The sequence below is a fragment of the Taudactylus pleione genome, unplaced genomic scaffold, assembly GCF_031769625.1.
Source record: "Taudactylus pleione unplaced genomic scaffold, aTauple2 ptg000094l, whole genome shotgun sequence".
NCBI lineage: Eukaryota > Metazoa > Chordata > Amphibia > Anura > Myobatrachidae > Taudactylus > Taudactylus pleione.
This window is the reverse complement of record NW_028284496.1, coordinates 2,435,185-2,456,460: the sequence shown is the minus strand read 5'-3', so window position 1 is coordinate 2,456,460 and position 21,276 is coordinate 2,435,185. Positions and strand designations below refer to the sequence as shown.

The 21,276-nt window shown below is 42.3% G+C and overlaps 1 protein-coding gene across 1 annotated transcript; it reads left to right on the top strand.

Moving 5' to 3' along the window:
- Window positions 1-296: 296 nt before the first annotated feature.
- On the top strand, window positions 297-13,708 carry LOC148526767 (interferon-inducible GTPase 5-like). Its single transcript, XM_088469859.1, has 3 exons — window positions 297-338; window positions 4,971-5,070; window positions 11,554-13,708. The coding sequence occupies exons 2-3, from the start codon at window positions 5,048-5,050 to the stop codon at window positions 12,770-12,772; spliced, it is 1,242 nt and encodes a 413-aa protein (XP_088325985.1). The 5' UTR covers window positions 297-338; window positions 4,971-5,047; the 3' UTR covers window positions 12,773-13,708.
- The last annotated feature ends 7,568 nt before the right edge of the window (window positions 13,709-21,276 follow it).

Below are 21,276 nucleotides of genomic sequence, written 5' to 3'. Positions count from 1 at the left end.
TTAACTATTGGTGGCCACATGGACCCCCATAATAAACATGACAAATAGGTCCCATAATGTGAACCCGGGGGCACTATATGGCATAATGTGAACTAGCATCTCTAAAATGTGGTATAAAATGAACTAGAGTCAAGAATTTTTCCAAAAAATACAGAGCTATTCTCTGTCTAGTTATGTAATACTGGTAGAACAGCTGGACTTGAGCCAACGCTGCCTTTCAAAAATTATCATAAACATTTACCTTTCAGAGAAAACGAAACTTATTTCAGTCTATATATAAAAATGCTTCTAGGAGATACAGACAGACGAGGACAGACGGACTGTAACATCCCGATAAGGTAATTTTTCTACATGATTCATTTATACAGTAATTGGGAGAATGTTGTGAGAGTCAAAAGGGGTTACAGGGAACCTCAGATAGATTCATCACATATATTTTTTTATATATATTTCCAGAGAAACACCAGGTTAGTGCTACTTGATAACATTAGGATATTCTAAATTAAGAGAAGTAGCTCTCAGTTACTGAGTAGCTCTCACATTACTATTCCAATTCTACAATTCTGGGTTTGATTCAGATGTTCCCAGTGGCGGCTCCAGAGTTGGTCAAAAATTCAAAAAGAGGAGCCACACCAACTGCCAGTGAGTCCCGGCCAGCAATGTTTGGCAGCGTTTGGGGTGACAGTTGGTGTGGCTCCCCTATTTGAATTTTGGGCTGCACTGCAGCCCCACCTCTGGAGCCGCCATTGGATGTACCCTATTCTGATGTATACACAGTTATGCAATAATTGTTAATCTGCACATACGTCTTGGTCACAAGGTGCAAGCATTAAAGTCTATTACCGTAGTAGCTCATAGCAACTATTTTCACGCAGTTTGGCATCATTTGGGGGAGGCCATGGGGGTGTGGTGGCAAACACGCAGACATAATACAACCATTCTCGGGGCAGGTCGCAGCCTATAACTGTGATCCAGTATACAAATAACGTGGCTCTAGCGTCACAGTACACGCGGCCATTATGTGCAGCCATAGGGCAGTCAGAACTCCAATCATCGAAGGTTCTGTGACCGATGCCGCATTATTGTCTGCAGTTACTTGGATTTGCGAAGTCACGGATGAGCATCTCAGTACATATCTCAGCAGCTAAATTTTTTTATTTTTATTGAAATGTTTTTATTGAAATATCACAAGTCCACAAACACCAAAAGTATATCTGTAAAAAATAAGGACTGCTGGTACTAATTATACAAATTGCTTGATTGATCTCAAAAAACAGACTTCTCTAAACCAAAAAGTTTATTTATTAAAACAAAGACAAAATACACATCATGTATAAAACGTAACTAATGAGATGTAGTATTGGTAAAAATGTTTCCAGCAAGTTGATAAACTTCAAAATCTAATTTGCGGGCTTGAACTATTATTTTTAAATAATATTCATAGTCACAGTCCCATATAACTTGTTACTAGGGAATGTGATACCACCACTGTATGTATGGTAGGGAGCCTTGTATTACGGCAGCGGCAGTGCAGCATTTCTAGTATGCCGATCCTCTGATGGGTTAGGGGACCACGGCGTGCAGCTAGTGGTGGAGAGCCTCATACTGTCTTCAACAGGGTCAGTGCTGCACGCTTGATATTTGGTTAAAGAAATGCAGTTAAGTTTGGCTAAAAGACTTTAATAATACCCACATCTATGTTTAAGAAGACATATACAATTCTGAATACAACAATATATATATATAAATAAAACTAGCTAACTAAATCATAGTGATTCCTTATTTAGCCAGTCCTTAAACCAATCAATAATAAATCATGCATGAAAGTATATATACAGAGGGGGACAGGGAGTGCAAGTAAGAAGAAAGTTAAACAGTAGAGCAGGTAGTCAGTGAGAGAGAGAGAGCAGGTAGTCAGTGAGAGAGAGAGAGAGCAGGTAGTCAGTGAGATAGAGAGAGCAGGTAGTCAGTGAGAGAGAGAGAGCAGGAATGTCAGTGAGAGAGAGAGAGCAGGTAGTCAGTGAGTAGGAGAGAGCAGGTAGTCAGTGAGTAGGAGAGAGCAGGTAGTCAGTGAGTAGGAGAGAGCAGGTAGTCAGTGAGAGAGAGAAAGAGAGCAGGTAGTCAGTGAGAGAGAGAAAGAGAGCAGGTAGTCAGTGAGAGGGAGAGACAGCAGGTAGTCAGTGAGAGGGAGAGAGAGCAGGTAGTCAGTGAGAAGGAGAGAGCAGGTAGTCAGTGAGAAGGAGAGAGCAGGTAGTCAGTGAGAGAGAGCAGGTAGTCAGTGAGAGGGAGCAGGTAGTCAGTGAGAGGGAGCAGGTAGTCAGTGAGAGGGAGCAGGTAGTCAGTGAGAGGGAGCAGGTAGTCAGTGAGAGGGAGAGAACAGGTAGTCAGTGAGAAGGAGAAGAGCAGGTAGTCAGTGAGAAGGAGAAGAGCAGGTAGTCAGTGAGAAGGAGAGAGCAGGTAGTCAGTGAGAAGGAGAGAGCAGGTAGTCAGTGAGAAGGAGAGAGCAGGTAGTCAGTGAGAAGGAGAAGAGCAGGTAGTCAGTGAGAAGGAGAAGAGCAGGTAGTCAGTGAGAAGGAGAGAGCAGGTAGTCAGTGAGAAGGAGAGAGCAGGTAGTCAGTGAGAAGGAGAGAGCAGGTAGTCAGTGAGAGAGAGCAGGTAGCCAGTGAGAGAGAGAGAGCAGGTAGTGAGAGAGAGAGAGAGAGCAGGTAGTGAGAGAGAGAGAGAGAGAGAGAGAGAGAGCAGGTAGTCAGTGAGAGGGAGAGAGCAGGTAGTCAGTGAGAGGGAGAGTGCAGGTAGTCAGTGAGAGAGAGTGCAGGTAGTCAGTGAGAGAGAGAGAGCAGGTAGTCAGTGAGAGAGAGAGAGCAGGTAGTCAGTGAGAGGGAGAGAGCAAGTAGTCAGTGAGAGGGAGAGAGCAAATAGTCAGTGAGAGGGAGAGAGCAAGTAGTCAGTGAGAGGGAGAGAGAGAGCAGGTTGTCAGTGAGAGAGAGAGAGAGCGGGTAGTCAATGAGAGAGAGTGGGTAGTCAGTGAGAGGTAGAGAGCAGGTAGTCAGTGAGAGGGAGAGAGCAGGTAGTCAGTGAGAGGGAGAGAGCAGGTAGTCAGTGAGAGGGAGAGAGCAGGTAGTCAGTGAGAGGGAGAGAGCAGGTGGTCAGTGAGAGATCAGTTAAGTTTGGCTAAAAGACTTTAATAATACCCACATCTATGTTTAAGAAGACATATACAATTCTGAATACAACAATATATATATATAAATAAAACTAGCTAACTAAATCATAGTGATTCCTTATTTAGCCAGTCCTTAAACCAATCAATAATAAATCATGCATGAAAGTATATATACAGAGGGGGACAGGGAGTGCAAGTAAGAAGAAAGTTAAACAGTAGAGCAGGTAGTCAGTGATAGAGAGAGAAAGAGAGCAGGTAGTCAGTGAGAGGGAGAGAGAGCAGGTAGTCAGTGAGAGAGAGAGCAGGTAGTCAGTGAGAGAGAGAGAGCAGGTAGTCAGAGAAGGAGAGAGAGCAGGTAGTCAGAGAAGGAGAGAGAGCAGGTAGTCAGAGAGGGAAAGAGAGCAGGTAGTCAGTGAGTAGGAGAGAGCAGGTAGTCAGTGAGAGGGAGAGAGAGCAGGTAGTCAGTGAGAGGGAGAGAGAGAGCAGGTAGTCAGAGAGAGAGAGAGAGAGAGAGAGCAGGTAGTTTGTGAGAGAGAGAGAGAGAGCGCAGGTAGTCAGTGAGAGGGAGAGAGAGCAGGTAGTCAGTGAGAGAGAGAGAGAGAGAGAGAGAGAGTGAGAGAGAGCAGGTAGTTTGTGAGAGAGAGAGAGAGAGAGAGAGAGAGAGAGAGAGAGTGCAGGTAGTCAGTGAGAGAGAGAGAGAGAGAGAGAGAGCAGGTAGTCAGTGAGAGGGAGAGAGCAAGTAGTCAGTGAGAGGGAGAGAGCAGGTAGTCAGTGAGAGATCAGGTAGTGAGAGAGAGAGAGCGGGTAGTCAATGAGAGAGAGAGAGAGAGAGAGCAGGTAGTCAGTGAGAGAGAGAGAGAGCAGGTAGTTTGTGAGAGAGAAAGAGAGAGAGAGAGAGAGAGAGAGAGCAGGTAGTTTGTGAGAGAGAGAGAGAGAGAGAGAGAGAGACGGTTGTCAGTGAGAGAGAGAGAGAGCGGGTAGTCAATGAGAGAGAGTGGGTAGTCAGTGAGAGGTAGAGAGCAGGTAGTCAGTGAGAGGGAGAGAGCAGGTAGTCAGTGAGAGGGAGAGAGCAGGTAGTCAGTGAGAGATCAGGTAGTGAGAGAGAGAGAGCGGGTAGTCAATGAGAGAGAGTGGGTAGTCAGTGAGAGGGAGAGAGCACAGGTAGTCAGAGAGAGAGAGAGAGAGAGAGCGCAGGTAGTCAGTAAGAGAGAGAGCAGGTAGTCAGTGAGACAGCAGATGTTGCCCATAGCAACCAAATAGATTCTAACTATTATCTTCTAAGCTCCTATGAGCAGGGCCCTCTACCCTCTTGTGCTTCTCCTTACTCTACCTTCATCTACTTCTTACTCTCTACCAGGGCACCTAACACTTGGTTGCTTTGCATTGTTGCTTATCTGGGTGTTATGGTCGCGAATGTAGAAATGTACATTATCCTTGTACTGTATTGTATTGTTCTGTAAGTCACTGTAAATTAACCTATTTGTTTATGTACTTTGTAAGGCGTTGCGGAACACTTGTGGCGCCATATAAATAAACGATAATAATAATAATAATAATAATAATAATAATAATAGAAGGTGCTAGTTAACTGTTAGGTAGAATCTAATGAGTTGCTATGGGTAACATCTCCCCTTCTAGAAACTCTCACTTTAGTAAATATACCCCACAGCAACATTTTAGCCTGCACACAGGACTAGTTAATGTAAACTACATATGTGCTCTTCAACATTAAAAAAGAAGTTTGTAGAGTGATTTTTTTCAAGGCAAATTTATGTTAATGATACGTGTGTCTCTTTTTGTGTTGTAGCCCCTGCTCACAGGTATTGTGTGTACAATGAACTCTCCTAGCTAATTTATCATTGGTGCCTCCACCCAAGTCTTACAATGTTTAAGAAACTCTTCAGCAGGTAAGCATAAACCTCCCCACTTATTTATTTTTAACAATGTATTTACTTTGGTCTATAAACATTAATATAAAATACAGTAGAGCACACACATAGGTCACCTGGAAATATAATGATATACGTAATCTCCTTAGTCTGGTGATAAATAAAGCAAAGTAATGTCCACTTGTACAGTATTTGTTACAATACATTTCTCAATGACTCAGGGGCAGAACTATGGGAGACAATGGAGGCACCTTCCGCCGGGCTCCAGCTCTGAAGGGGCACCTCCTCCATTGTCTACAACATATTCACCCCACTTAGAGTTTTAGAGTTGTAACTATGTACCCGGAGTGTACCATCACAGCCGCCCAATACATGGCACCTCTTCCCAGCACCTGAGAAGCCACCATACACTAGTGGAGAGCTCCATGTCACACAAAGGCAACAGCTGATGGTCTATCTATTGCCTGTCTGCATGCAAATTGCTACATTACAATGTCAGTGGCTGTGACTGGAGGGGCACCAAATTATAACTTGCCTCCGGGCATCTGGGATGAATTTACACCACTGCAATGACTTATTAATGAGTAGTAGTACAGCTACAAAGTCTCTATACTGTACAAATGTTTCAAATACTGTTTCAAACCCATAACTATTATCACTAAGTAGTAGTAATACTTTGAAGTTACTTTGCATTAAGAATGTTACATAAAGTTTATCCCTGGTCTCAGTTTAGAGCTAACAATTAATGGGATAAGCATTTACTATTAATTTAGATTATTAGCGCTAGTTAGCTCACCCTATTCGCCGCTTAATGTGGTCTATAATTGGGCAGAATTACTTGCGGGACCCGACCAAACTCTCACCGCCGTTACACACACATACACATTACTGCACTTTATAAATCATTGCACATATCTCTAAAATTTTAACCTCTTCATTTAGTAAGGTTGTGAGCTGCTATGTTGTATGGAGTATAGACGTCCCTCTGAGGTAAATCTGATGTGGGTCAGGGCACTGATATTATAAGTGTCTGTGGTAATAGGTCCAGTCTGCAGCTGGCAGCTTTGCTGTATGACTTGTCCTGTGGCTGCAGTACTGTGGGCATTCAGCCCTAGGGAAGTGCACTCCTTCGTTTCTCTGTTTGGAATTTATCATTCTATATTTTCGGTTATATCCACGAAAACACCCGTTTTCATGGGTTAACCACAAATTTTAAGTTATAGATGTATGAAGGAGAGACCATAGAAGGTATCAGAGATACTTGCTGTGGCCCATCCATTCCCACAGGAAGCTGATATGGGGGATGCAGTGCTGCCAAATTTACCAACATCATCAATGCATTCCCGATATTGGCCCTTGTGTGGCCCTATGGGTTACACATTGTATAATTAGCCCGCAGAGAGTTATCCTATCCTGGTAATGGTGGCCATACATGTGCAGTCAGTGTCACTGCACATGCACAGCAGCCCCGGCAGCTCTCCGGGTACATCACAGGGGTGGGGTCCCCTCAGAGCCCCTCTCTATGCATGTGCCGGATGATACATCCAGGCGCTGTAATCACATTTTGCAATGCAATCATGGGCGGTACTGTCATGTCCAGGTCACATTGCAAGTGCAGTCATTAATAAATGGGGCCTTTGTATACTGTTTTCTTTTAGATCTAATTTGTCAGTTGCCCAGAGGTAAACATTATTATTATTATTATCATCCTTTATTTATATGGCGCCACAAAGTTTACACAGTAAATAAATGAGCACACAAGAAAAACAGTTAATAGTAATACAATGCAGGACAAGGACATGGTTTATAAACATTGCTGCATAACACAAGCAGCAGGGCCTCAGCAACCAAATCTTAGGTGCCAATTGGAGAGTTAGGAGTACATGATAGTATAAGTAAGGGGGAGGAGAAGCACGCGAGGGACGAGGGCCCTGCTTGTGACAGCTTACACTCTAAAGGGGAGGGGTAGACAGACAGGGGTGACATAGATGGGGTAGATAGTGAGGAAGGAGCATGGAGCAGTGGGTTAGGATATGTGCTGCGGAATGTTTGTGTATAAGATGTCCTGATGTTATGTCAAAATTAACTCCTTCATTCATAGATATCTCTATGACAGAAAATAAATATTGTTTATGTGCTATTTACATGAGAGATGTACAAAATAAAGTTGTAGCACTTTCATTTTTGTGTTACATTTTAGCATCTAAATACATCCTACTAAAAATGCAGCTTTTATGGGACTTTCCGGCCATCCTGATACAGTAGTGACTTCTTTATTCCCAGCTACTGGGTGCTATGCCATGCTCCTGTGAGTGGGTGCATCTCACATGCTAGACCCACCCACAAATGGGTGCACCCATGCCCGACATGCTGTGGTCCCACAGGATGTTGCTGTACTCAGGTCCAGAATTTCTCTTGGCAGCCCTGGAGGTGACAGGCAGTGATAGGAAGGAATGGGGCTTAGTGGTGGGGTAACAAGGCCATGGAGGGAAGGAGGTAGTTGAGAGTGGAGGAACAGGAAAGGCGGGGGAAAGAAGCAGAGGGTTGGAAAGCAGACTGAGGAGAGAAAATAGGGGGAACAGCAAGTGGAGGAGACTGGAGGGGGATGCTAGGGATGGATATAGTTGAGGATTTTATGGGGGGTGTTTGAAGAAAGGGTGTTCATGCTGTGGACGAGGTAATAAGCTGCTAATGTATGAGCGCAGCTCCAAAAGTGAAATATGAAGAGGAGAGGTGTGTGAGTAGTGGGTGCAGGAATTACTTATTTAAAGAATGTTTAAAGTGTATAGATGTGACACAATGGAAAAAGACAATACAACCAAGAATTTCTGTACAAACAACATGTCTAGGAATGTACAGGGCTGCTGGTCCTGCAATGAATAGCACTGACTCATTACAGGATCTGCAAGAAAAATGGATGATTCCCGCACAGGAAGATAAATATACAAATATGTATAAGGTTAAACCAATGCAGCAGCGGATACTCTGCGTACCATCGGCCGGCTGAGGTGACCCATGGGATCACACAGCTGCCCGTCACAGTTGTGAGGAAGAGGCCAGGAAATCTCTGTCAGCCGACAGTGGCGGTGACATGCCTCCGTTTCGGGTACGTGAGGCTGTCGCCGGCCCCTTCCCGCCCCCAAACGGCATCAGGCTGTCAATCACCGACAGTCTGCTGCCAGATTACGTGCTGGTTCACAGACTCATTCTGCACATGCGGGTCTGGTGCCCGTGCAGATTCCCAATCACTAGCGTGCACTGCTGAATTAGGCCCAGTATGTTTATAAGCTGTTATTGTTGCTTTGTTTGTATTCAACACACGTAGGAGGTAGATCATTTATTTTAAAAAGATCTGATAAAAATTATATTTTAACTATTTAATTATCCAACTTCAAGCGTAGCCTCAAAAAAAGTACTGTGGTTCTCCCCAATACTATTCTACATATTTTTGACTCATGAGAAGCTGCACCAGAAAATTATATTGACAGCATTTACTTCTATAATCTTATCATTCTGGTTTAACCTTATACATATTTGTATATTTATCTTCCTCCTGTGCGAGAATCATCCATTTTTCTTGCAGATCCTGCAATGGTTCAGTTACATTCAACTGTACTGTGACGGCTCTAAAGCTGGGTATCTTTATATTGTTTGTTTGATCAAGAAATTATATATTGCGAGTGCATACAGTAGGTAGAAGTGTTCACCCAATAGGTCTGTGAGCTACGTCATACACAGACATATCAGGTTGGCCCTGTGGCACAGCCGATGATGATATACTGTATCATGCAGATATATTGGTGAATCTGAATGTGTGTACTGATGACCCGACGACCGCCGATACACTTGCTGCAGGGACTGCTGACACTGACTTCACAGCTGGGTGGGCAAATTTAAATGCCCTCCCAATTGTACTATTAGGCCAGACATATGGAGTTTGTATAGCTTACAAATCGGCCAATCACAGTGCATCGGTTCTATAAGTGATCCATCATTGAAGTGTGTGCCCAGCATACCTCATGCTCTTATATGTATCATTCTCTGACTAAATGGAATGGTAACTTTGGGTGTTATTCAAAGTGTGAGCTGTTATTTTCCCTAAATTACTTTTAGAGTTCTCCGGTGCAAGTGTAAAGGGTCTGCAGATGTAACTGGTGTGAGTTAGATGTAGGGTTACAGACCTGCTGCACTAGGCTGCTGCACAAAGATACCTGTTACTTTCCTTTGCAGGTACTCACAGACCACCCCAGCACTTAGGCACTGTCAGCCACCTCCTCTCACTAGTGTCATCTCTTGCACTGAGCTGCACATGCGGCACCTCCTCTGGGCTGCCACTCATCCACTGGTGTCATCTCCTCTGTCAGTAAGCAGTAACCTCACCCTCCCCCTGGCTCTCTCTTCATGCTTGAGGGATTGTCACTGCATGCCAACTCCTGCACTGAGCTGTACCTCTGGCACTGCCTCTGGGGCTGTCCATGGCTTGATAAGCATTAACAAACACAGGGCCAACATCTGCACACTGACGCACCCCAGTTAGGGTTGGACATCGGAAGCCCACCATTGAATGGTGAGATAGGCTTCCGTCATTGCGTGTTGTGATGCGATGTTAACTAGTCATCACGTCAAAAGCATTGTAAATCCATTGTGATGTTTTGTGCATGCACAATTATCATAGTTCACGCATGCACAATACCCCTGCAGTGCAATAGGACTGGGGACAGAACCAGGACAGAACCAGGGGCAGGGCCAGGTCCAATGACTTTATGCCTGCTGCTTCTGAGTCCCGGAGATCTACTCACATTAGGCTCTCGGGTGTCTGCATTTGGTCTTCACTGCCACCTAAGGTCCCTCTCAGCCACCCGAAACATGTAGTGTGTGTGACTGTGGGGCACTGTGTGTGTAAACATGGAGCTCAGGGAATTGTAGTTCTTATAGCCAGAAGTCAGTACTTCCCAGTATTGTGGCCAGAATATGGAAACACTACAACTGCTGGCATGCCCTGTGCCCATGTCCTGGCAGATACAGTGGTATAGCAGTATTAACTCCCCTGTGACCAGTCACTGTCCTCATTATGCTCCATCACTGTCCCCTCTGTATCCAGTCACTGCCCCCTAAAATAATGTTAACATAGCAAAATCATCAAATCATTACCACTTGATGGTGGCAATCATCGAATGCTGCAACTGAATAGTAAACCACTACCATCGTAAGAAAAATCATCAATGCCCATCCCTTTCCACCAATCCCAGCACTGACTCACCAGCATGACCTCCACCGGGCTCTCACTCTCTATGCCACTCAACCAAAATTTCTGTTCCTAGCAATCAAAGAAATGAGTGGCATGCCTTACCCTGCTTTACCATTCACCTCTGTTTGGCCATTGCTCTGCTCTGACTGCCCTCTTAAAATATTGTAGTACACCCATGCTCCAATGTAATAGGATGCACTCCTATTACATTGGTGCATGGGTGTACTACAACCCTAAGATGTGACATACACACGTCACATGAAATACATATACAAACAAAATACTTGAGTGCTCCTCCTTCTGAGGTGTATAACAAAAACTCAGTCTTTTTCCAATAAAAAAAAAGTCCCAAATCCTTGATAAAGTTCCTAGGTGATAATTATTTTCAGCAGATATCTCTTACACCCAGGATGGTAAATTTCAAAACACTAGCAAGTACCCCTTCAGTGTCAGACAGCATCTCAAAGAAATCACAAAATGGGATCACCCATGGTGCAGAACTGTCAACTTTATTTACACTGAAAATATCTGCATAAAATAAATTAAAAGCTTAGAATAAGAAAAATGGCAGCGTACCACAAATAACATTTTTAGAAAGGCACAGTAACCGGCATTAGGGGTGATATAGCTACCCCAAAAGCAGATCACCTTCCCTGGTACAGGTCCCTTCTAGGATTGTAGGTAGGGACAGCTCCCACAGATCAATGCGTTTCAGCTAAGCAGCCTTTGGGGAAAGCTTGACTAGGCACAGAGGGAGCATTGCCAACCATCTTATGTTATGACTGGTGTGTTACTAGTCCACCATACAACCACTTTAGGCCAGGAGAGGCTGTGACATTTGGGACAGGGCCCTCCATCAGTGAGATATAGCAGAGATTTCCCCCAGTGTGCTGGATAGGCCACTTTGACCCTGCATAGAATTTTGTCTAGTGCCACATTGCGTTGTCACAAGCTCATGGACTGATCAGACTGCTTTATTCTAGGGCAGTTATGGCCCGCTGCATTTTCTTGTTGTAGTGATAACAGACCCATGCTGTCTAGCACTGGGGATGGTTACATATTTTGGGGGTTTTGTGCTCTTTTGTATGATTTAATTCTTAATCATTTATACACTGTGCATGGGAAATGATAAGACTATAACTCTGCCAGCTCCATTTGTATAATAATTGTATGTGTAATATAATAGTGTAAATGCTGCCTCTATTATGAGATAAGTTCCAGGTGACCTATCTATATTTTATGTCCAATAACAGAGACACAGCTTCAGAGATGGAGTCGGAAAAAATATCTCAAATGATTCCTGAAGAAGAGATGCAGAGAATGAAAGAAGCTTTAAAGGACGGTAACATTGCAGATGCTGCTGACAAGATAAAGGAAGCTCTGGAGAAAGCAGATAATGTCCCACTGAACATTGCTGTAACTGGACCATCTGGATCTGGAAAGTCCACATTTATCAATGCCATGCGTGGTCTTGGTAATGAAGATGAAGGTGCTGCAGAAACAGGAGTAGTAGAGACCACAAAGGTGCCAACTCCTTATCCTCACCCACAGCATAAAAATGTCATCTATTGGGATCTCCCGGGTATTGGAACTCCTAATTTCAAGGCAAATAAATATCTGAGGGAAGTTGAGTTTGAAAAATATGATTTCTTTATAATAATTGCCAATGAACGATTTACAGAAAATGACGTTCTTCTCGCGGAAGCCATTCATTCCCAGAAAAAACTTTATTATTTTGCCCGTTCAAAAATTGATAGAGATTTGAGTGAGTCTAAACAGAGTAGACCAAAATCATACAATGAAAATAAAATATTGAAAGAAATTCGGGAAGACTGCAGTAACGGCCTCAGAGGTAAAGGAGTTAGAGAAGAGCATATATTCCTTATCTCTTCCCATTACCCTCACCTGTATGACTTTCCCCAGCTCCAGGAGGCTCTAGAAAATGATCTACCAGATATCAAGAAACAGATGTTTATACGTTGCCTGCCCAATATATCCTTCCAGGTGCTGGAAAAGAAAAGGAAAGCGCTTAAACAACGTATATGGCAGCTATCATTGGTTTCAGCTGGTGTTGCCGCCATTCCAGTCCCAGGTCTATCATTTGCTTGTGATATTACTATCCTGGTAGCAGCTTTAAAAGGATTTCAAATAGATTTTGGTCTTACTGAGAGTGGCCTAAGACACATGGCCTATACCTATAATAAGGATGTTAAGGATTTAAAATCTGTAATTAAATCTCGGATTTTCAATCTAGAAATAACTAGGGAGTTAGTCATTAAACTTCTAATATCAGTTGGAGTGGCAGCAGCGATGGTAGTTGAGTATTTTCTCAGTTTGGTGCCAGTGGTTGGTACTCTGGCTGCAGCAGGCATATCATTTGGCACCACCTACTGGATGTTAGATAACTTTCTTAAAGAGATTGCAGATGATGCAGTCAGTGTTCTTACCAAAGCTTTAGAGGATTTTGTTTAAACATATACAATACATTATAGATAATAATATATATACATTTACTTGTAAAAGAAATGTATAATCATTGAGGTCAGATATTAAATCTTACAGATTATAAGATTTTTTTTCTGCACTAACCAATTCACTGCGCTGTTGCTGATATACATCTTACAGTATATGTACAGTATACAGCTACAGATGGATCATGCTCTATTTTGACCAGCAATATGAGTAAGTGCCTGTCAGTGCCTGTTACATCTGTCGCTATATTTTCTATATTATAATTATTATACAGATAGCTATATGATACTTCTATAATCGGCAGCCATATTTTTTCACATTGTTCTTCTTCTAACCAATGTGCTCTTTATTTTTACAGAAATATATAAGTTACAATATAGCAGCTGTACTAGTAATCCAACATTACTGCGGATAAGAAGCAAAAAAAAAAAAAAAAAAAAAAGACAGCCATGCCATATGGCGTATAGATGCTAGGTGTATGAGAAAACATCTGTATGTAACATATCATGATAGTTTTAATTCATACAGTATATTTTGTAATGACTATATGGTAATATATATAGTACATAATGATAAATAAAAATGTGTGTATTTGTTGTATTTAGTAATCATACCAATTGATCCTGCAATAATTGTAACAATACACATTTCAAGTAGGAATGTGTGGCTACCACCATGTTTTTGTTTGGTTCTAATTCATCATTGTGTTTTGGTTTTGCTAAAACCACCCTCACATGTTTTGGTTTTGGTTGTGGATCTGTAATTTGTTTAAAAAAAATTCATAAAAATAGCTAAAATCACATAATTTGGCTTACAGTATTAGTAACCTCTATAACATTAATTTCCAGACATTTCCACACAATTTTAACCACTTCACAGCTAACAATATTGTTTTCACCAACATTGGACAAAGGCTGACTGATTAAACTAAGCGATTAAGCAGTGACACAAACGTATGCCAGTTTGAAAGAATATAGGACATGTATGATACATTGCCACACAGCAGTGGCAGACGGGAAAGCAGTTTAATAAACTAAACAACCGATTAGGTTTTCTTTTATCAAGAACTAGATCAGTGCCCAAAGACAATAGGAGGTGGCATATATAGTGGAAGGCAGGTAAAGGATTGATTAATCGATAAATTGATTAAGAAAATTACATTTGAGATGTGGAGCAAACTTTTAAAACCAAGCATCCACATGTGAGTTTACTTTTCATTTAATTCAATTGCAAACTAATCGGTGCAGCAAATCACAGGACTTGGGAGTAAGGACAATTACAATACACAGAGGTGCCAAGAGCCATGCCAGCCCTGGGTGAAGGGGGGCATGACCTAATCACAGGAGGCATGGTCACGCACCCTTAGGTGGAAAAAAATAATACTTTTGCAGCAGCGCTGTGCACTGGGGAGGGGTCCGCTTTGAGCCCCCTCAGGCCGATGCATAGCCAGTGTGAGGTGCGATCAGTAAAATCTTTTTAAAAAATTGCTCCAGTGATGTTTAATTATTGGATACTTAATTATTGGTAGCCACTTAGACCCCAATAACTAACATGAAAAATAGGCCTCATAATGTGTACCCGGGGCCATTATATGGCAAAATGTGAACTAGGAACTCTAAAATGTGGTACAAAGTGAACTGTAGTCAACAATTATTCTACAAAATCCACAGCTATTCTCTGTCTAGTTATGTAATACAGGTAGAACAGCTGGACTACAGCCAATGCTGTCTTTCCAAGATTATCATAAACATTAACCTTTCAGAGAAAACAAAACTTATTTCAGGCGCTATAATATATATATATCTATATCTATATATCTATCTCTATATTTTAGGCATGTGCAGGCTCGGATAGGTTCGAGTTTGCACGCCGAGTTCGGATTTTTCCCTCAAAAAAAATGGAACTCGGAAAGAGGCAAAACATCATCTTGCATGTACAAACACTTTGTCCAGGAATGATGATGTTTGTCCATGCAAGATGACGTTTTGCCTCTTTCCGAGTTCCGTTTTTTTTGGGGGAAAAATCCGAACTTGACGTGCAAACTCGAACCTATCCGAGCCTGCACATCCCTAATATATATAATATATATATATATTTTTTTTTTTTCTTTGTAGGAGGTGTATAGACCGGCGCACTGGTTAACGTCTTTAAAAACGTATTGCACTGTTTGTGCAATAGGTGTGTTTTAGAACAAAGTACAATTCGTATAGTGCTAACACGTATGACACTTTGATCCCTCTGGTGGAGGTGGCAGCAGTCTTCTCAGGTTCCTGAACGGCAATCAGGGTAAATAGTATCTGGAAGTGGAATTGGGAAAAGGCATGCGCCTAATAGTGTAGTATTTAAAACAAAAAAGCACGTGCTCAATATAAAATGTGCGTACCAAATAATAAATCTTTAAAGCTTCTCTGTGATTCCTTTACTGTGGTTCCATATGGTGAAGTGTGTATGGTCCTCCAACAGGTCAGGAAAACCTTAATAGGAGAGGCTCAAACCGAGCAAGATAGAATGCAAATATAGTGTAGTATTTTTGTTTACACAGCACATATAGTTAATTATATATATATTGCGTACCAGAAGAAAACTTGAACATCTGCGTGTAATACTCTGATAGCTCCTCTCTAGGATCCCATGGAGGCCCTCATAGTCCGCACACAGGTGGATAGGGTTTAGCCTCAAACAAGCAAAGAATGACCCTTATCACAAGTGTGCTTTTTCACAAAAAGGGGGTCTTTTAATCACATTTACAGGGATACAGAGTAAACAGGGGTTAACAAAAACATAAAGGTTAGAAATGGTAAAATGCTTATCTGCAATGTATTCAGCAGAGTGGAGAGGTACTGGAGCAAGGTCCACGCCGAGTTCGGATTTTTCCCTCAAAAAAAACGGAACTCGGAAAGAGGCAAAACGTCATCTTGCATGGACAAACACTTTGTCCAGGAATGATGATGTTTGTCCATGCAAGATGACGTTTTGCCTCTTTCCGAGTTCCGTTTTTTTGGAGGGAAAAATCCGAACTTGGCGTGCAAACTCGAACCTATCCGAGCCTGCACATCCCTAATATATATATATATATATATATATATATATATACACACACACACACACATATATATATACACACACTTCTAGGAGATACAGACAGACAAGGACAGACAGACTATAACATCCGGATAAGGTAATTTTTCTACAAGATTCATTAACACAGACATTGGGAGAATGTTGTGACAGTCAGGAGGGGTTATTGGGAACCTCAGATAGACTCATCACAAATATTTTTATATACAGTATATTTCCAGAGAATCACCAGGTTAGTGCTACTTGATAACATTAGGATATTCTAAAATAAGATAAGTATTGTACTGTAGCTCTCAGTTACTGAGTAGCTCTCACATTACAATTACACAATTTTGGGTCTGATTCAGTGATGTACCCAGTGGCGGCTCCAGAGGTGGGGCAGCAGCACAGTCTAAAATTCAAATAGAGCAGCCACATCAACTGCCAGTTAGTCCCGACCAGAAATGTTTGGTAGCTTTTGGGGTGACAGTTGGTGTGGCTCCCCTATTTGAATTTTGGACTGCGCTGCAGACCTACCATTGGAGCCGCCACTGGATGTACCCTATTCTGATGTATACACAGTCATGCAATAAGTGTTCATCTGCACATGCGTCTTGGTCACAAGGTGCAATCATCAAAGTCCATTACCGTAGTAGCTCATAGTGACTATTTTCAGGCAGTCGAGCATCATTTGGGGGAGGCCATGGTAAAGATACAGACTTTTCGGGGCAGGTAGCAGCCTGCAACTGTGAGCCAGTATTCACATAATGTGGCTCTAGCGTCATAATACATGTGACCATTATGTGCTGTAATAGGACCTGTCAGAAGTCCAATCATCGAAGGTCCTGTGACCAATGCTGCATTTTTGTCTTGTCAGACTAGTATTTGTTTGTGAACCCAGTGTTTGATATTCATCTGTGTTGGTGTCTGAATGCATGTAATGAAAGTTGGCCGGCCGAAGTAGACCTCCTGGCATGTAATGAAGAACACTTCCCTGACCGGGAATTGAACCCAGGTCTCGTCGGAGAGATGCCGGATTGTACCCACTAGACCACCAGGGATGTCGGTGTTGAAGACAAGTTATTATGTGTAATCAGAGGAGAGTGTGGCAGTAGATTTACAAGGCTGATACTAGATTAATACTGTAGATATATAATAAAAACACTCTTCTTACTGTAACTGGAATGCTGGAGTGTTAGATCTTGGCAATGTATTCACCAGGCTGAAACTGGGTTGTTGCTGTAGTCCAGGATCCAGGAACTCTCAGATGTTAGCATGACCAGATGCAGACAAAACACCAAATGGGTAGGTGGTGATAATACCAGGAATGGCATCAAATGGAGCAGGAACCAGGAACACTCACCATGTAGTGATAATGTTATACACAGGTGAGTTGTAGGATCGGATAACAGGAACAGGTAGGTATTCTCTGTGAAACTAGTGGAATAGCTGCCTCAGGCATAGACAGAACTGGATTCAGACCGGACACCGGAATGGATAGTGGATGATGATACCAGGAACAGCATCAATGGTGCAGGAACCAGGAATGCTCACCATGCATTAAGAATAGTATACACAGGCGAGTTGCAGGTTCGGATATCAGGAAGAGGTTGAGATTCTCTGTGCAGCTAGTGGGATAGCTGACACAGGTGTAGATCACTTGCAGAAATCCATATAGCAGAAGGAAGCAAAACTGCACAAACTGGATACAAGTAAGCAACAGCAGCTCAGTATAGCTCACTCAGTAGGAACTGAGATTAGACATTCTACTGGCGATTAGGTAGAGTCAGCAGCTGGGATATATACCCCTGGGTTACCTGGGATTGGCTGAGCAGAGACAGGTGATACAGAGAGGCTCAGGCTATCACTCAATTGGCCACTACATTCAGGTGATTGGGACTTGTCAATGCAGTACTCTGTAGCAGGCTTAGATCTTGCTTGGGGCCTAGCAGGCCGAGAAACACTGAAGCCTGTGTGTCTGGAATGTGACAGAGTATGCTGTCAGAATCGGTAAGTGACCCGGCTAGAGGGGAAGTAGATCCGGGTTGTGACATGTCTGCAGTTATTTGGATTTGCAAAGCCACCGATGAGCATCTCAATACATATCTCAGCAGCTCAAAAGAAGGAATAATATAGATATTCTGTGCACCACTAATAGCTAAGTATCCTTGCGCTTAGGCAGAAAAAACATTTTTATTATTATTGAAACTTTATTATTGAAATTTCACCAGGCCAGCACTACTGCTAGTCTACAAACACCAAAAGGAAATCTGTAAAAAATAAGGACCGCACTAGTGCTGGTACTAAATATACAAATAGCTTTATTGATCACAATAAACAGACTTCTCTAAACCAAAAAGTTTATTTATTAAAACAAAAACAAAATATACATCATGTATAAATGGATAAAAAGTTACTCATGAAGTGTAGTATTGGTACAAATGTATCCAGCAAGTTGCTGAACTTCAAAATCTAATTTGCAGGCTTGAACTATTATTTTAAAATAATATTCAAAGTCACAGTCCCATGTACAGTGTTACTAGGGGGTGATACCTCCACTTGATGTATGGTAGGGAGCTTTGTGTTATGGCAGTGGCAGTGCAGCATTTGTAGTATGCCGGTCCTATGATGGGTTAGGGAACCACGGCGTGCAGCTGGTGGTGGAGAGCCTTGTACTGTCTTCAAAGAGGAGAGCGGGTAGTCAGTGAGAGGGAGAGAGCAGGTAGTCAGTGAGAGGGAGAGAGCAGGTAGTCAGTGAGAGGGAGAGAGCAGGTAGTCAGTGAGAGGGAGATTACAGGTAGTCAGTGGGAGGGAGAGCTATAATCTAATCTTATATCATAAACAGTCAGTTTTATTGATATACAGAGAGGTATAGAGAGAGGCACAATAGTGCCAGGTGCCGCACTGAATGTGGGAAGGGTCCTAACCTGCCAGCAGTGCTGTAAATATTAGAGATGTGCGCTGACCCCCGTGTTTTAGTTTTGGATCTGGATCACCCCTGGTTTTGGATCTGGATGGGTTTTGCCAAAACCTCACCTTTGTGTTTTGTTTTTCGGTTTTGGTTTTGGATCTGGATTTTTTTTTTTTTTATAAAATCACATAAAATTGGCCTTTTTTGTTCCTACAGTATTATTAACATCAATAATATTTATTTCCACTAATTTCCAGTCAATTTTGACCACCTCATAGCTCACAATATTGATTTTTTTTCATCTAGTTAAGGGCCAAAAGGTTGCATCCAGCTAGCTGGCTCAAAACTGAGTGATAAATAGAGTTGAGGACTGTGCAAAGATGATAGTTGAGGTACCCCTTGAGCATTTAATAATTTATAGTTGATAATTGATGCAATCACTGGCTGAAGTAAGAGTTGATAATTGGTGCAGTTCGTGGCTGAAGAATTTAATATTTGGTGCAGCCCCTGGCTGAAGAATTGATAATTGGTGCAGTCACTGGTTGAAGAATTAATAATTGGTGTAGCAACTGGCTGAAAAATTAATAATTGGTGAAGCCCCTGGCTGAGTAGTAGTGGAATACAGAGCTATGATTAGGAGAACCAGTCCTGCAACAGCCTTGAGGGCTGGAACTCTTGGCAAGTTACAGCGATTACAGCCTTGAGGGCTGGTGAGGAGTGATGACAGTTGGCCCTTGGCCTGTGAAGCAGTATAGGTGTAGCAGCCTCGTGGGCTCAGAAATATCCTTGGCTGAATGTCACTGTTGTGCGACTTGTGCCGCCAGGTTGACACAAGCAGCAGTTGGTTAATAATTTTCTTTAAAAAAAATGAAAGGGGGATGCAGGAGATGCTGTCTGTTGCCATCCTATTTCTGGACATTCATAATAAGTTAATAACTTTAAAAATGTCAGGCAGCAATGCCCCAAACAGCAAATAATAGAAAGGAAAAAGGTGCAAGATGGAATTGTCCTTGGGCCCTCCAACCCACCCTTAAGTTGTATACATGAAACAGGACATTCACAGTTTAACAAACCAATTACTCCAGCGACAGGGACCACCACTTGCGGCTGAAATGATTGGTTTGTTTGGACCCCCCACAAAACAAGCTGACAATGCACAGTGGACATTGGTGGCAATGATCCCATACACAAACTGGCTTTACAAGTTACATCAGACATCGTCATAGTCATCCCCATCAGCGTGTACATCCTCTGCTTCACACAATATTAATTTGTCCCCGCTAGAATCCACCATTACAGATGCTTCAGTATTTTTTTACTTAAGTGCTGGTAAAGGTCTTCCTCATGGAATTTGTAAATCATTTTAATGAACATCATCTTTTCCACATTCTGGGGAAGTAATCTCCTATGCCAATCACTGACAAGGTTCCCAGCTGCGCTGAAAACTCTTTCAGAGTACACACTAGAGGGTGGGCAACTTAAGTACAGCAAAGCCAGTTTGTGTAAGGGACTCCAAATTGTCTCTTTTTCCTGCCAATAGTAAAACAGACTATCGGACATGCCTATTTGGATACTATCCCTAAAATAATCATCCACCACTCTCTGCATGGTAATCGTATCAGACAAAGTCATGGTAAACATGTCACTCATTGTAGGCAGTTCTTTCAGACCCAACCAGATGTCATTAGGTTTTGCTGACTGATCTGCATCACCACCTGCAGTGGGTCTCTTAGGAAAATGTGAATTTTTCCTGGCAGCTGCAGAAACTGAAGGAGGAGATGCTGCCATGTCACGTGCCACTTGAGCTGACAATTTTTTCACCAACAGCTCTTTGCATCTTTTCAGATTTATGTCCATCGGAAAGAAAGACACAAGGTATGACTTAAAACTAGGATCAAGTATGGTTATATATATAATAAAGTGATTTGATTTCAAGAGATTGATGACCCTTGGATCTTGTTGAAGTGAATGAAGGGCTTGATGTACAAGTCCGACATACTTAGCGGAATCACTCCGATTTCAGCTCCTCCTTCAGTTTCTCCAGCTGCTTTTGCAAAAGTCTGATTAGGGGAATGACCTGACTCAAGCTGGCAGTGTCTGAACTAACTTCACATGTGGCAAGTTCAAAGGGTTTGAAAACCTTGCACAACACGGATATTATTCTCCACTGCACTTGACTAAGTGCATTCCCGCTCCTTTCCCTATGTCATAGGCCATAGTGTAGCCTTGGATGGACTTTTTTTGCTCCTCCATCCGCTGAAGCATATAGAGGGTAGAATTACACCTAGTTACTACCTCTTGCTTCAGCTGATGGCAGGGCAAATTCAACAGTTCTTGATGGTACTGAAATCTTCGACATGCAGTTGCTGAATTTCGAAAATGTCCCAAAATCTTGCAAGTCACCAAGAGCATCTCCTGCACGACCCTGTAATTTAAAAAAAAAATGTTGCACCACCAAATTAATAGTGTGAGCAAAACATGGGATGTGTTTGAATTCGCTCATATGTAATGCTCACACAATATTGCTGCATTGTCA

What these genes read in the sequence shown, in the direction of transcription:
- LOC148526767 (XM_088469859.1), top strand. Translation starts at nt 5,048, where the DNA reads ATGTTTAAGAAACTCTTCAGCAG. An exon ending in TTTAAGAAACTCTTCAGCAG is followed by an intron (nt 5,071 to 11,553) that starts GTAAGCATAAAC and finishes GTCCAATAACAG; the next exon opens with AGACACAGCTTCAGAGATGG.